Raw genomic sequence first — 15,344 nt, forward strand, 5'->3', positions numbered from 1 at the left:
CAAGTCTTCTCAACCATATAAGTTCACAAACTCCATGGGCCATAGCTCTAAATTCGCCTCTGCTATGGATCTAGCTACAACATGCTTTTGCTTCTCCATGTAACCAAATTACCCCAACAAAGGTGCAATAACCGGAAGTGGATCTCCGTGCGTAATGGAGCCAGCCCAATCAGCATCGTGAAACCTTCCACTTTCAGTGGTTATGTCGGCATACAACAATCCTTTCCTGGAGAAGACTTCAAATATCTAAGAATACGGTAAACGGCATCCAAGTGGCCACTCTTGGGAGCATGCATGAATTGGCTCACTACTCCCCCTGCATAGGAGATATCCGGGACGTGTCATGGCAAGATAGATAAGCTTCCCCACTAGCCTTTGGTACTTTCCCGCATCCACTAGAGAAGAACCACAATCTTCTCCTAGTTTATGATTTTGCTCAATAGGAGAATTGGCTGGTTTGCAGCCCAACATTCCGATCTCTGTCAACAAGTCAAGAACAAACTTCCGTTGACATATATTAATTCCTTTCTTGGTCCTTGATACTTCAATGCCTAAGAAATACTTCAAGGACCCAAGTCTTTAATTTCAAACTCGTGCAAGTAACTCTTCGGTTATCTATCTCAACTATATCATCTCCTGTGACCACAATATCATCAACATAAACAATAAGGGCTGTAATGGTACCATGGCCCCTCTTAGTAAAGAGAGTATGATCACTTGGCTCTGGGAATATCCATTCTTTAGAACGGCTTCTTTGAAAGCGCTCAAACCATGCCTTTGGTGATTTGAGACCATATAATGCCTTCTTGAGGAGACACACCTTCCCTTGGTGATGGCGGTTTGAAGCTGGAGGAGTTTGCATGTACACTTCCTCTTCCAAATCCCCATGGAGAAAGGCATTCTTCACATCCAAGCGGTATAATGGCCATTCTTTATTGGCAATAATGACAAAAGAACTCTAATTGAGTTGTGTTTGGCAACCGGAGCAAATGTCTCCGATAGTCAATTCCATAGACTTGATCGTATCCCTTAGCCACCAACCTTGCTTTGTATCTCAACACTCCCATTAGATTTGTACTTGATTGTGTAGACCCATCTGCATCCAACAGGACACGCCCCTTAGGAAGATCCACCAGTTGCCAAGTACCATTCTTCTCAAGTGCCATCATTTCCTCGGACATAGCTTGTCTCCATTTTGGGTCGCATAGCATCAATAACATTTTTGGGAGTAGAAGAGCAGAGAGGGCGATAAAGGCAAGACCTGTAGGAGAAAGAGCATCATAGGAAACAAACGGGCTATAGGATTAGTACAAGCTCTTTTCCTTTGCGACAGCAATAGGGAGGTCTAAATCACATAAAGAAGGAGAAGGAGATCACGAGTTAGAAGAGTGGATCTCGGGTTGTGGATCCGGATCCAAAGAGGACTCTTGGTAGGTCTTCTTTCTTTCATTATCAAGCCTTCACCTTTTTCGTATGTAATGTGGTAATCTTTCTCCTTACTAGACCCGGCGTTGTCAACCACCGAATCAGATGCACATCATCCAGATTCACAGACTTCCCAATGTCAAACATAAAGGGAGAGATAGGTAGTGGGTAATGGAGAGAATCAGCAGCTGCTCATTCCCACAATGCTCCCCGAAGAGGATCTTGAGATGGGGCAAAAAAGGAATAGATTCAAGGAAGGTGACATCTTTAGAGGTAAAGCACAGCGAGAAGAAGCATGGTAGCACCAATAACCTTTAGAAGTAGAAGAGTAGCCAAGAAAAAGACACTGAGGGCTTTGGGATCAAGTTTTGTGCGATGTGATTTGTTAACATGCACATAACAAACATGACAAAGATTTTAGGAGGAAGAGAGAAAGCGAAACTGTGGAGATAAGATGTCTAAGGGAGATTTGAAACCAAGAAGTTTGGTTGGCATGCGATTGATGAGGAAAGAAGCGTGAGAAGAGCAAGAGACCAAAAGTCTTGGGAACATGCATACCAAACGAGAGACTACGGGTGACCTCCAATAAATGGCGATTTTTCCTCTCAAGAACCCCATTTTGTTGGGGTGTGTCAACACACGCTAACCGATGGAGAATGCCATTCTTAGTAAAGAAAGCTTGGAGACCACTAAACATATATTCTCCCCTTTATCGAATGGACAACTTTGATACGAGTATCAAATCGAGTAAGGATCATTTGATAAAAATTCTGAAATGCCTCATAAACATCACTCTTATTTTTCGAAGAGACAGTCCAAGTGGCACGAGAAAAATCATCAACAAAAGAGCAAAAAAACTAAAGCCAAATAAAGAAGTAGTGGGAGAAGGTCCCCAAACATCAAGTATGTATAATATGGAAAGGAGCGCAGTTCGATTACCATGATATAGATAAGAGGAGCGACAATGTTTGGCCAACATACATGGTTCACATTCAAAAACATGGGAAGATGCAATGAGAAGAAAATAAGTGAGGTAAATGTTTCCTCATTACAACAAAAGATGGATGGCCTAGACGCCGATGCCATAACATAACAGACTCGCTGAACTATGTCATCACGTCCACACACATAGGGATCGAGTGTGGGTACACTAGGATAAAAAGGTAAAGGCCTTTCTCCTCACGTCCGCTACCAATAATCCTCTTCGTCACCAAATCCCGAAAGAGACGTGAGAAGGAAAAAGGTGACACAACAGTTGAGGGATTTAGTCGAGTGACTTACGAGATAAAAGGTTAACAAAGAGGTTAGGAACATGAAGAACGAGGTAAGGGAAATAAAGGAGGTAACGGGATACTACCTTTACCGGATATCGAGAAAGGGATCCATCGGCTATCGACTTTATCCTTACCAGAGCAAATGGTATAGGTATCATAAGTAGAGGACATACCTCATGTGGTCGGTGGCACCGAGTCGATGACCCGACCCAAGACTCGCGATAGAGAGGTCGTAGCGGAGACCGCAAGGCGAGGACGAAGATGAGCTGGCCATGGTAGATGCGGGAGATGTGCTCAATCGGGCTATAATCCGGCGGATTGTGTCAACCAAGATAGGATCATCTGTGGAGCATCTGCCGCATCGTCACGGAGTGAGCTCGAGCTCCCCTCTACGACCACCACGACTACGTGTGCTAGGGCGACCATGAAGGGACCAACACCTATCCTTGGTGTGCCGGTTCTCCCACAGTGATCACATTTAAACCTGTCTCTCCCAACTCCACCGGCACCAATTGTCTCTACTACCTGGCTGCCTCACGAGTGGGCCCTTGGCCTCTACTACCCCCAAGGGTGTCTCGAAAAACTGGAATTGAGAGTGACTTGTCATGAGATGATGCGATGTGGAGTCCATAGTGACACGGCGAGTCTCCTCACTCGTAGGTAACTAGACCTCACTAAGAGATGGAAGAGGAGATCGGCCTAAGAGTTGGAGCCGGATGGGTTCATAGTCCGGTTCGAGACCACCAAGTAAAGTGAACACCCGCTCCCTTTCAAAGGTCCGATACACCTTCGCTTCATCCGCCGGGTTAATCAAATGGAGGTCCCGGTAGTGGTCATATTCTTCCAAAAGACTAAGGAAGGCATGATAGTACTCGAGAGATAGTTCGTCCCCTTGCCGCATAGAATGAATCTTTTGGTGCGGTGATACACTTTGGCGAGTCACCCACTCGTCATAGGCCCGAGAGACACTATCCCGGATGGCCTTGGCAGTCTCCTTTCTTATAAATCTTCTCCCAATCTCGGGCTTCATGGAGAAGATCAACCATGTCATGACTGTAGAGTTCTCGGTCTCCCATTTCTCATAAGTAGGTGCATTCGGCTCTGGAGGCTTGATAGCTTGTGATGTACCCAAGCTTCCCTTTGCTCCTAAGGGAAAGTTTCACGGAATGTGACCAGTCCAAGTAATTTGTCTCATCAAGTTTTACAAAGGAAAGCTGAAGCGTGTGCTTTCATAGGCAAATTGAGGAGAAGGGACAGGTATACCAGGTCCCGAAATCTCGAATCAGCCATTGTTCAAGTGGGGAGTACACACTCTACCCAAATAAAAAAAAAACTTCCAAACAGTCGATAACACGAACCAGCAAGTAAAGGCAGCCTGTAGAGGCACAAGTAAAGGAAAAAGCGAGAAAAAGGGGCTTCACCCTAGCATTCACCAAGAAATAACATATCCGAAACAATCTTAAGGCCCTCACACGGCTGATGTTAAACATTTCTCAAGAAAGGCAGCAATACATAGCAGTCCGAGAAATAAGAGGAGCAGAGAAATTGCGGTGAGAAATTGCAGTCCCGATATTACCTAGGCGAAAGCGAGATTCCACGAAGAGAGTCTGCTCAGCAGAGTGGAAGATTGAAACCAAGGCCAGATGGGATGAAAAGAACACCCTTGGGCGATTCTATGGAGCCATTCCAAGGTGAAACCAAGGCCGAGAGAGAGAGAACCAGGGGCTCGAACTTGAAGCTGGCGGTAATAGTTGCGGGTGATGGAATGGCTTCAAAACTTCATAATAGCTTCTACCAAGCTCAAAGAACACCTCCAAACAGATGAGTAGGTTATTTCCAACCTATTTCATACTTCTATACCACAGATTTTTACATTGGTAGCTTCTCTTTGAAACCCTTTGAATCCTAGGATTCCAAAGAGAAGAAAAGAATAGAGAAGAGCAACCAAATATGACTCTCAAACCAACCAGCTTTGATACCAAGTTGAGTTTCAGATTAGGGAAACAATGGAGAAGGAAGGAAGATGTTAGAGAAGAAGGAGACAAGAGAGGGAAGAAGAGAGAGTTACGGTTCAAAGTTGTGTGTGTTAGAGAGACTTCTCCAACCCACCTATATTGCTCAAATAGAATTACTAAAAGTATTACAATCACCTCCTAGGGAGGTAAAAGGTAAAAAGACATAAAAAGTTAAAAATACATAATAAGGGAACTAGTTAGAAGTCTAGTTCCTGAACTACCCCTGATACATATTTACTATCAACTCTAACAGTCGATTGGATCAAACACCAATCCCACTGACGAACCACCCTGGCTTCCCATTGCAACGTGTCAATCAGCTCAAACACCGATCCCACCAGCCTTGATCAAACATAAGACAAAAATCTTCAATGGAGAAGAAGAGCAGCAAAAGCTTTTCATTAATATCAAAATTCGTGTACAATGCTTGCCCCCACAACCTTATATAAAAGACTAAAAAATAGACTTCTACACTAAAAAGGAAAGGCCTAACCCAATCCTCAACCTATTAGGTAACTTAAACTGACTAGGAAACTGAAATAGACTCAAAACAGAGTCCTAATCCAACCCCACTAAACACTTGAAAGAAACTACTAAAATCACTTAAATTGAACCATTGATTGAACAGGTTCAATTTATGAACAAAAACACCAGATTAAAACTAAGTATGGAACTAAAACAACTAATCCCGTATGCAACCTAATTACCCATATTTTAGGCCCATAAAAGTGGCCTATTACATAGAAAACCCATGGGATCAAAGGCCCAACATATATATAACCCAACCCTAGACTTATTTCTAAGCAAAGAAGCCCAGTTTGGTGATAAATCTGCATCACATGCATCGTTTAACAAATTTTTCCACACCACGATTTAATTTGGGCAAAAAATATTGATCCTTTACTAATGTTATGGTTTTGTCCCTTCCAAAATGACCCGTTAATATCGGTTTTTTACTAATGCTATAGAATATCAGTCTTTTCCCATAGCATTAGTAAGAACATTAGGTCATTTTGTGGATGATGGGCACTTTTTTAGTTTTTTTCCAACTCGCACCTACTACAAGCATAATACGAGAAGATTGGTCCATGTCACATTCTCAAGAAAATTGCCAAATGCTTAGTATGTTGAATTGTCCGAAGCCATGAATATTAGCTATGTCTTCAACATTTCTGACCTCTACCCCTGTTATGGTGATCCAACACTCCAATGACACTAGAGTACGATTTCTTTCAAAGTGGGGGAGAATGATAACGTCATTCTCAGCTAACCCCCATCTCCAATGTCTATTTCCCCACTATCTCCAATGTCCTTTTTTCTTTTTCCAAGAGCTCTTACAGCTCTTTCTTCCTCCCCACCCTTCTAACGTCTTTTTCTTCTTCTCCTTTAAATATATGTTTGTTTTTTAAAAGGATAGTTTTTGAATTAATCCTATTGTAAGCATTGGAGAGCTATTGAGCCCTTTTAAGAGTTGAGTGAGTCTTCTTAGTTGGTTTTTGTGAATCCCCAAGTTATCTATCTTGTATGCTTATTGTTTGTTAGTGAAATACTTCCAATTACTTCTTCTATTTCTATTTTCTTTGCGTTTTGAACTCCTACATCAACTTGGCATCAGAGTAAGTTTCGATCTTGAGCACCATGTCAAAGGTGGAGCATCAATTGAAGAAGCTTGATCATGACACTTGGCGACGAAGATGGCCACATCAAACTCGAGGATGAGTTCTTTCAAAGTGGAGGAGAATGGTAAAGACATAATGTCACAAGTCATCAATGTCCAACGGCTATATTTCAACGGTTCTTTTCCAACGGCTCGTTCTCCCTTATATATATATATATATATTTGTATTGTGAAGTAAAGAAGGGCAGAGAAGAAGAATTTGAGTCCAATTTAACCTCTTTTGGTGAGTGAGTCCCACTCTTTGGTTGAGTGAAGCCCCTATTTGAGTCTGAGGTCCTTTTGTGGTTGAGTCCAACCCACAATTCGGTTGAGTGAATCCCTAAGCGGTCCCAAAGTTAAGTGATCCTCTTTGACCCTTGAGTTAGGTTGTCCTATTTGACCGTTGTGATCTTGTATTTAGTTTCTTATTTTGGTAATAAAACTCTTCTATATCTTTAAGTTGCATCAATTTGGTATCAAAGCACCTATAACAAGCTCAAGTATAAGAAGATCGGTCCATGTCGCATTATTAAGGGTTGATCAAGCTATCGGTCTTCTACTCTAATGCTATGGTTTTTCCCCTTCCAAATGACCTAATATTTTTTGTCCCTTTGAAAGATAATGGTTGTATACTAATGCTATGCTTTCTTGATTTAATTTGGTTTTGCGTCTTCCAAAAGCCCTTCCAAGGGCCGTTGAAATATAGCCATTGGAAATTAATGACTAGTGATATTATGGCTTCATCATTCTCCCCTGCTTTGAAAGAAACTCATCCTCAAGTTTGATGCGGCCATCTTCATCGTCCAAGTGTCATTATCAAGCTTCTCAACTCATACTCTACCTCTGACATGGTGCTTAAGATCAAAACTTGCTCTAATACCAAGTTGATGATGCTCAAAAAGAGTTTATTGCCAAAATAAGAAACCAAGTACAAGATAACAAGGGTCAGATAGAACCACTTCACTCTAGGGTCACTTGGAGACTTACTCAGCCACAAGAGGCTACATGGGACTCAAATACTTCTTCTCTCTGCTCTTCTATACTTCACAATACAAATATATATAGGGTAAGGGAGAACTAGCTGTTGGAAATTAATGACTTGTGACATTATGGCATTATCATTCGCCCCCACTTTGAAAGAACTTGTCCTTGAGTTTGATGCGGCCATCTTCATCGTCTAAGTGTCATGATCAAGCTTCTTCAACTCATGCTCTACCTCTGACATGGTGCTCAAGGTCGAAATTTATTCTAATACCAAGTTGATGCTGCTAAAAAATATATATAAGAGTTTTATTGCCAAAATAAGAAACCAAGTACAAGATAACAAGGGTCAGAGAAGACCACTTAACTCAAGGGTCAGAGAGGACCACTTAACTGTGGGGTCGCTTGGAGACTCACTCAACCACAAGAGGTTACATTGGACATAGTTAGTAAATTCAGATTCAGGAATTATTCAGTTGAAGTATTATTCGGAATGATTCGTTTTGTTGATTTAAGGATTCGGTCAAAAAAGCAGCCGCAAAGTTGGGCAAAATAAATCCGGGTTCGGATTCGGTTTCGGGAATTATTCGTTTAACAAAAAAATATTCGGGCAAACAATTCAGATGTTATTTTTAATATTTGTAGTAACTGTTTTAAATCTATTAGCATAAAAAAAGAGCATTCCAGTGCATGAGGCTCCCGCTATTGCAGGGTTTGGGAGAGGCAAATGTTTGCAGCCTTACCCCCTGCTTCGAAGAAGAGGCTGTTTTCAAGTTTTGAACCCGCAACCAACAGGTTGCTATATCATACATGCATGAAATATAACTGATAAAAATTAGAATACAATTTGTTTCATTAATCACAAAACATAATAAAATTTCAAAATCAGAACATTCAATCCACCTAATACCATCATCCATGCATATATACTATAAATAAGCAAAATGTCCATAAAGGCATAAGAGAATATCAGTAATTACATCTCTACAACTCAAATAAGTCTAACAAAACTGAAGATAGGTCTAAGAAAAAGGTTTGGTTTGCTTTATTTCAAGGAGTTCAGCTAGCCAAGTCATGGCATTAGTATTTGTCTCATCAATTATATGAGCTTGAAGGTCCCTACTCCCTACTGAGTGATCCTAATCTGATCCAAATGAACAATGTTAAAAGCTAATGTGAACAATATGACAGAAATAAAAGACTTAATTAACAAAGGGAGGAAAGAAAAAGAAAGCAACCTCTTACGCTTATAAAGGTATAACGCTAAAAAGGCTTAAAAAACTTAAGGTAGATGCCACCCATTAATCTCTTGAGAATTGTATGTACACTATTCCCTCTGAAACCCACCTCCAAGCTCCAAAAAGGGCGTACCCAGTGCACGAGGCTCCTGCCACTGCAGGGTCTGGAGAGGACCTCTGCTTTCGCACAGAGGCTTTTTTTCAGACTCGAACCCGTGACCACTTGGTCACAACCTTTACCGTTGCACCAAGGCCCGACCTCCACCTCCAGGCTCCAACTTTACCAATAAGACAATCAGAAGTCCAAAAAAAAAAAAAAGGTGAAACCTTCTCCTATAATGGGCCACACGGTTCCACTAACTCGGAGGAAAGTAAAAGTATAAGACTCAATGCCTGAAATGGAGAAGGAAATGGAGACAAGCAAAGACTATGCAACAGAGCATTACCTGAGTCACTGAGCGCCAGATTGCAGTTGCATACTTACAGCGGTGGCCGGACTCTGGAATTGGATGGCGCAGCAGGATCTCAGACTCTCGGTTGTTCCACCAGGCTCTAACTCCCTCTCTTCCTTGGGTAGGAGTTGTAGGACTTGTGATTATATGACAAATCGCAATTCCAAGTTTTAACCGTGAAGTGGAAAACCAAATCTTGAAATCATTAATCCCATCTGCAAAGCTGTTTGCCCAGTTTGGAAGCACTTCTTGAATCAATTTAACCAGAGTTGTTGAGATCTCTAGAGACCGTGGGACAAGATAGTCGGAGTCAATGGAGAAGAGAGGCAAGGAAGTTGAGGACGAAGTCTAAAATCGTTATTTTACAGTGATTTATTCTTGATGACGAAGAGTGTTAAAACTGGGAAAAGAACGATACCCTACCCCTCTCAACAAAGAGGGTTTTATTTATTTTTAATTTTATTAATGACCGAATAATTCACATATAATTTGGTTCATTCGAATTTATCACAAATTTTTAAAAAGTCTATATATTGCGACTTTTTCCAAATCTTTGAGTCTGATTCGGATTCAGGTGAATAATTCGTAAAATTTGGATGCATTGGACTCAAATTCTTCTTCTCTATGCTCTTCTATACTTCACAACACTATAATATATATATAGGGGAAGGGAGAACTAGCCGTTGGAAAAGAGTCATTGAAATATAGCATCGATACGATACCTAATCGATACGCTAATTTTATTTTTTTTTGTAAATTGTATCAAACCGTGTTGGTTGATACGGTTCGAGACCATTCAATACTTATGTTTAACTTGCAGAAAACAAAAAGATATGGAGGGGGAGGAAGAAGAAGAACCGGAGCAGCAGCAGCCACGGCCGCCGGAGCAGCGGTAGCAGCAGCCACCCCCACTGTTATCACCACCGGAGCAGCAGCAGCAGCGGCCGCCATCCATGGAGAAGGAAAAAAAGGATAGATTTACAGACCAAAACAGGGAAACAGAGGAAGGAAGAAGGAATAAAAAAAAAAGAGGACAAGGAGGAGGAGAAGAAGAAAACTTAACTGTGGAGTTGTGGGAGTTGCCATCAGTCTGTGGATTCGTAGAAATCTCCATTGCTCAGTGGAGTCGCGGGAGTCACGTCGATCGATGGACTGGAGTCGTGGGAGGCAAAACAGATACACATGCAAATACAAAAGTCAGAAAAGACATTGATTTTATATGATAAAAAATAAATATTTTGCAAACAAGGCTTATTTATGATCGGATCTAATCACTACCTAACATCATATGATCAGACGTCCTATGAAAGCATATTGGCTCCGATCACCTAACGTCCTATGATCGGACCTAATTAGTTATTACTACTTATTTATGATGTATTATGCTTCAAAGATGTATTTTGCATGTATCCTAAATATTTCCATGTGTTTCTTGACCATTTCCATGCGCATCTTCAGCTTATCTTGTCTCTCTCCGATACGATACTTGTATCTTGCATCTTGCATCTCTCCAATACGGTACTCGTATGTTGCGTCTCTCCGATACTATGTCTCTTAAAACCGTGCCTCCAATACGATGCCCGATAGGCCGATACAGATAAGAGGGCCCGATACATTCAAATTTCCATCAATCTTGAGCATTTGCCTTTTTCATTGGGTCTTCTCCATGGACATGATGATGACGGGCATCTTTCGTCCCCTCTCTGTCGAAACAACTGCTCCTGCTTCTGCAAGAGTAGCAGTAGCTAGTTGTCTCTGCAACCAAAGCACCTCTTCATCATTTCTGTCCTCAAGTCAACACTCTTCTTGCTACTCAAAGGTCTTATTACATCTCTATTCAAAATGCCACAGCTCTGATCTTTGATGAAGGTAACTACTACTTCCTTTTTAACTCGTATTTTATCCATTTTGTTTTTGAAGATACAATTCATTTGGATTGATCAATCTGAATTACAAAAGGCATCCAAATGGCTATCTCAATCCCAGTATTTTGGATTGCAATCTAAGTTGCAACATGTCCAAATGGTATCCCATCCTGAAAATCAAACCCTATATTTTAAATCCAAGATTCTCAATCTTGGGTTGCATGCCAAATGCCCCCTAATAGGAGGGACTAGGCATCCTCTGACTGTTATTGTCGGTTCTCTCCCTCCATTACACAGAGTTTCCTCTGGTTTTCTTTCCAGACAAACAAATCAATTTGGCTTCCCAAAATTGAGAGATTTGAGAGGCATTTAGCTTTAAATGACGTACCTTCCAATATTGAGAAATTCTGAGTGATAAGCTTATTTGGCTGAATGTGCTGGAACTGCATTGCTGTGAAACAGAGGACAATAGGTGTGCATTAAAGTCAAGTTAGAACCACATGACTCCAGCAGCAACTGCAATTGTCCCTGTGGCTGAGTAATTTAAATAATGCTTCCACATGGTTTTAGTGCACGGTATCGGAATGGGTATCGGCAACACGCAAAACCGATACAGTATCGGCCTGGATCGGATGTATCGGACAAAATTACCCCTGAATTTTCTTAAAAAATGAGTTTTCTGACCATTTTACCCCTTGTCCGTACCATGCTACCATTATGGTATCGGCATGGTATCGGTATCGGTGACTAGCAAAAGCGGTACGTATTGCCCGATACAGGCGATACGATACCGATACTTAGAACCATGGCTTCCACCATGTTTACCAAAACTGAAGGCTGCCAGGGCTAGCATGCTCCTTTAACAGACAATGCAGACTTCAGACAAAGTGACGATGTAGTACTACAAAAACATATAAATTTAAAATGAATAAGGGATTTTGTTCGATAACGAAAGGGCCTGCATTAGTTATGTGCAGGAACACTGTGTAAAAACTAAAAACAAAATGTAGCAATTGTAGATGAGATAGACAAGCTAGAGCTATTCAGAAAGTATCACCGTAATGGCCCTGAGAAGAATAAATAAGGAGCTGTTTACAAATCCAGGCACAAATTATAAAGAATGTTGAAACAAATTGAAAGAGTGGAGTGAGGGGGTGAATGCTTTCGAAAGCTGAAGGACAATTGAGCTTCATTTTTCTATTGTAGTCTGTTAGAGTACATGAAAACAGCTAAGTCACATTGTCCTAGCAGAGCTCTTCAATGGTGGATTGAATGAGTCAATGAGAGAAGGTTTGGGGGGGTGCCCTCTTTTTTCTGTGAACGTTCTTGTTGGACAAATGGATTTGATGAGTCACCAATTCATGCAAAAAACAGTGTTAAATCCATTTTGCCTAATATGAATACATGCAGAGTCCTGCAAGCATCATCAGCTTGGATGTTAGAAACCCAATCATCATTTGGAGGTTGGAACAATGCACGTTAATTTGGTTTGCATTCAAAGAATGCCTTTTTGGTTCAGAACAATGCATGATTTGTTAATGTTAACCACATAACTTTGATACCTGAAACTAATCCATAGGGAAGTCTCAATTCTTAACTCTTGTCCTATTACTGCAAACCTTAAGGGATATCTGCCTAAAGAAGGTATAAGAATGAGCTAACTAACTCATAGGGTGCTTCTGGCCTTTTTCATTTCTTTCATAATTTGTGTGGAGAAGTATGAATCTGATCATCTCTGAAATGAATTAGGTTGGAGATTCAGCTCTGTACTTGGGGCTACTGGGCTTATTTATTAATGAATTAGCAGGTAAAGCCTTAGTTGGATCTGAACTCTTTCATGTGGTGTAATGCTGGTTGACATGTGAGTTTTCTGACTATAATGACACACAGACATGCAATTCTCTTTCTTCCTGTTCTGTGGATACATTGGAGTTTCTCTTCTCAGTCCTGTAATGCACAACCTGTGGATTTGGAGGGTACTCTCTCTCTCTCTCTCTGTGTGTGTGTGGAAGATGACATGGAGGGAAGATGCCTCTCTGAAATCCTTACATATTGATTAAATATGCAGGGTACTGGCAATGCCAACTTCTACTTTGCTACTGGAATTGCTTATGCATGCCTACAGGTACTTCTTATTTGTGGATTTGTTACTTCATACATGAACATGATATTTGCAACTCCTTTTCTAGTGATCCTTGCAAATCCAATCTTGCAAGGTTAGATAATTCCAGCAACACTGCCGTACCAAGGCAGCTAGATAGTTGGGGAGAGAATTAACTTTCATTCAAATTGTAATTTTTTATATATTTCTTTACATCCAAACTATACAAGTTGGTTTAGTTGGTAAAGCTCTTGGGGTTCATACCATCAACCTGTGTGGCAAAATATGGAGTTGAAGCACTAGGATCACCAGGTGCAAGTCCCTTAGCTGAGAGTAAAAGTTTGTTTTGGGGGGGGGGGGGGGGAGAGGAACCATTGAATGAAATGATTCTTCTACCTCTGTTACATAAGTAATTACACTTATGTCATTTTTTAGTTATATTGCTTTCATGCTTTCTCCTCTGAGTGAAACCTGAAAACTTTTGCAGATTATTTTGGTGGTTGAGAGCATAGGTGCCATGCTGAACCATGATCGGACACTTAGAAAGAAATCAACTGAATGTCCTTGAGATGGCTGGTTTTGGGGAGATTTTGACCATCCCTTGTAGCATATGTGTTCATAAGCTACTTGATGATATTTTTTGTAATCCCACAGCAGCAAAGTCATTGTGTTGAAGACGCTATTCTGCTTGTAGTTTGCTAACTAAATGAGATATGCTGATTCTTATTTCGTCCAATTGTACAACCTAGTGCTCAAGGACACTGGCTCCAGTGAGTTTTACTATCCTAGAGCTCAAGGACTCTGGCTCCAGTGAATTTTACTATCCATCCTCATGAAGTATTTGGTTCAGTTGGGAAAACATGTTTCTTTTTTCTTGAACCTTTTTTTTTTTCCCAATGACGTTTGGATAACAGGTTAGTGAGCAGATTTGTTGTAATTATTATTATTTTTTTGTGATTGGTAATTGTTTGTACCATGTCTGAGTAGCATATCTAATTGTGGATTAGACTCTAGAGATCTTGAACTTTCTTCCTCTAGCTAACTTGTGGTTGAAACTATTCTGTTTTGATTGTGGAAAAAGGGTCTTGGAATCGCTTGAAATAGTAATATTGGGTAGATTGTGGTTCTTGTTTAGGAATAAATATCTGGGGCCCTTTGCAATCACAGGGACTATTAGAATATAGTTGTAGTGCTAATAACCCTTGAGAGCTAGGGTTGGTAATGGCAATGGTCATCTGAGCAGGAATTTAGGAATCGGTATCGGTTGAGACCGATCTGTATCGGCCTGAATGGGTCCAGATTGAATGCATTTACCCCTGTTTTTATTTATAAATCGGTTTTTTTAAGAACTTTTTTACCCTTAGTCGGTACTGATGATCCACTGATACGTGATTGGCCAGGAACTGATATCAACCCTTGCCAATTTGAATACGAATTGGATGATCTGATACTGATTCCTCAAACAATGCGGCTGAGCCCTGCTTAAATCTAAGTTGGGTATGGGCCTGGACTCCAGCCAATGTTGGATTGCTGGGCCCAATTTGCAATTGGGAGCCCTATCTTGCAGTGTTGGAATTATTCACGGACCTTTGAATCTATCTGACTCGTTTGCCAAGGTGAGTACTAGGCATTTTCTCATTGACATCTTTAAGGTTCCAAAAAATTTGAAACTTAAATATTTTGCCCACTTAGTATAACACACTTGGTCCTTTCTTTCTGTGAATTCTATCATTTCATGTGTACCCGAAAAATGTGCAAAACAATGATAGTTTTGACAGATATATTGGCAAGTATGCTTTCAAATTATATTTTGAAAATCTTCTTTTATTCATTACTTAAATTACTTTGGAGAAAAAGACAATGGGTAATTATCCATTAAAAAAAAGCTATAGACAATCAAAAGGTCACATGATCTAAATACCCTCTCCCTCATATCCGAGAAAATGGTGAGAGGCTGTTCTATAGAACTTTTTACCAGCTGAGATTGAAGACTAAATCTGGTATGGCCCGACCGAGCCCGACTGTTTAAAGCCCAAATCGGTGCTGCCCGATTAATAAACATGTCACTCCCGGTGCAAGGGTATAGCCCGATGGTCGTTGACCAACCCGACTAACGACCAGTTAATCACAACAGAAATTCTCATTTTACCCCCAATACCCATAAACTAAAGATAGGCAATATTAAGACATGTTTTTAATATAAAAAGGGAAAAAGGATAGTTTAATTGAACCTTACCTTCAGCGAAATGGTTGGGGGTTGGATGATTTGTCCCATACACATGTTTTTAGTTACGGCCCGTTAATAGCTACATAGACATTTAGCCCGGCTAAAGCCC

At 40.7% G+C, this 15,344-nt stretch overlaps 1 protein-coding gene across 1 annotated transcript in view; it reads left to right on the forward strand.

Moving 5' to 3' along the window:
• The window catches only part of LOC122645571 (phosphatidylinositol glycan anchor biosynthesis class U protein-like), a 45,625-nt gene extending 31,887 nt beyond the window's left edge, over positions 1-13,738 (forward strand). The window contains exons 11-14 of the mRNA XM_043838879.1: positions 12,657-12,714; positions 12,798-12,883; positions 12,976-13,032; positions 13,496-13,738. Coding sequence (XP_043694814.1) covers positions 12,657-12,714; positions 12,798-12,883; positions 12,976-13,032; positions 13,496-13,576 — 282 coding nt within the window. The 3' untranslated portion in view covers positions 13,577-13,738. The remainder of the gene's footprint in view (positions 1-12,656; positions 12,715-12,797; positions 12,884-12,975; positions 13,033-13,495) is intronic.
• The last annotated feature ends 1,606 nt before the right edge of the window (positions 13,739-15,344 follow it).

This window comes from Telopea speciosissima, chromosome 1 (genome assembly GCF_018873765.1).
Source record: "Telopea speciosissima isolate NSW1024214 ecotype Mountain lineage chromosome 1, Tspe_v1, whole genome shotgun sequence".
NCBI classification, from domain to species: Eukaryota; Viridiplantae; Streptophyta; class Magnoliopsida; order Proteales; family Proteaceae; genus Telopea; species Telopea speciosissima.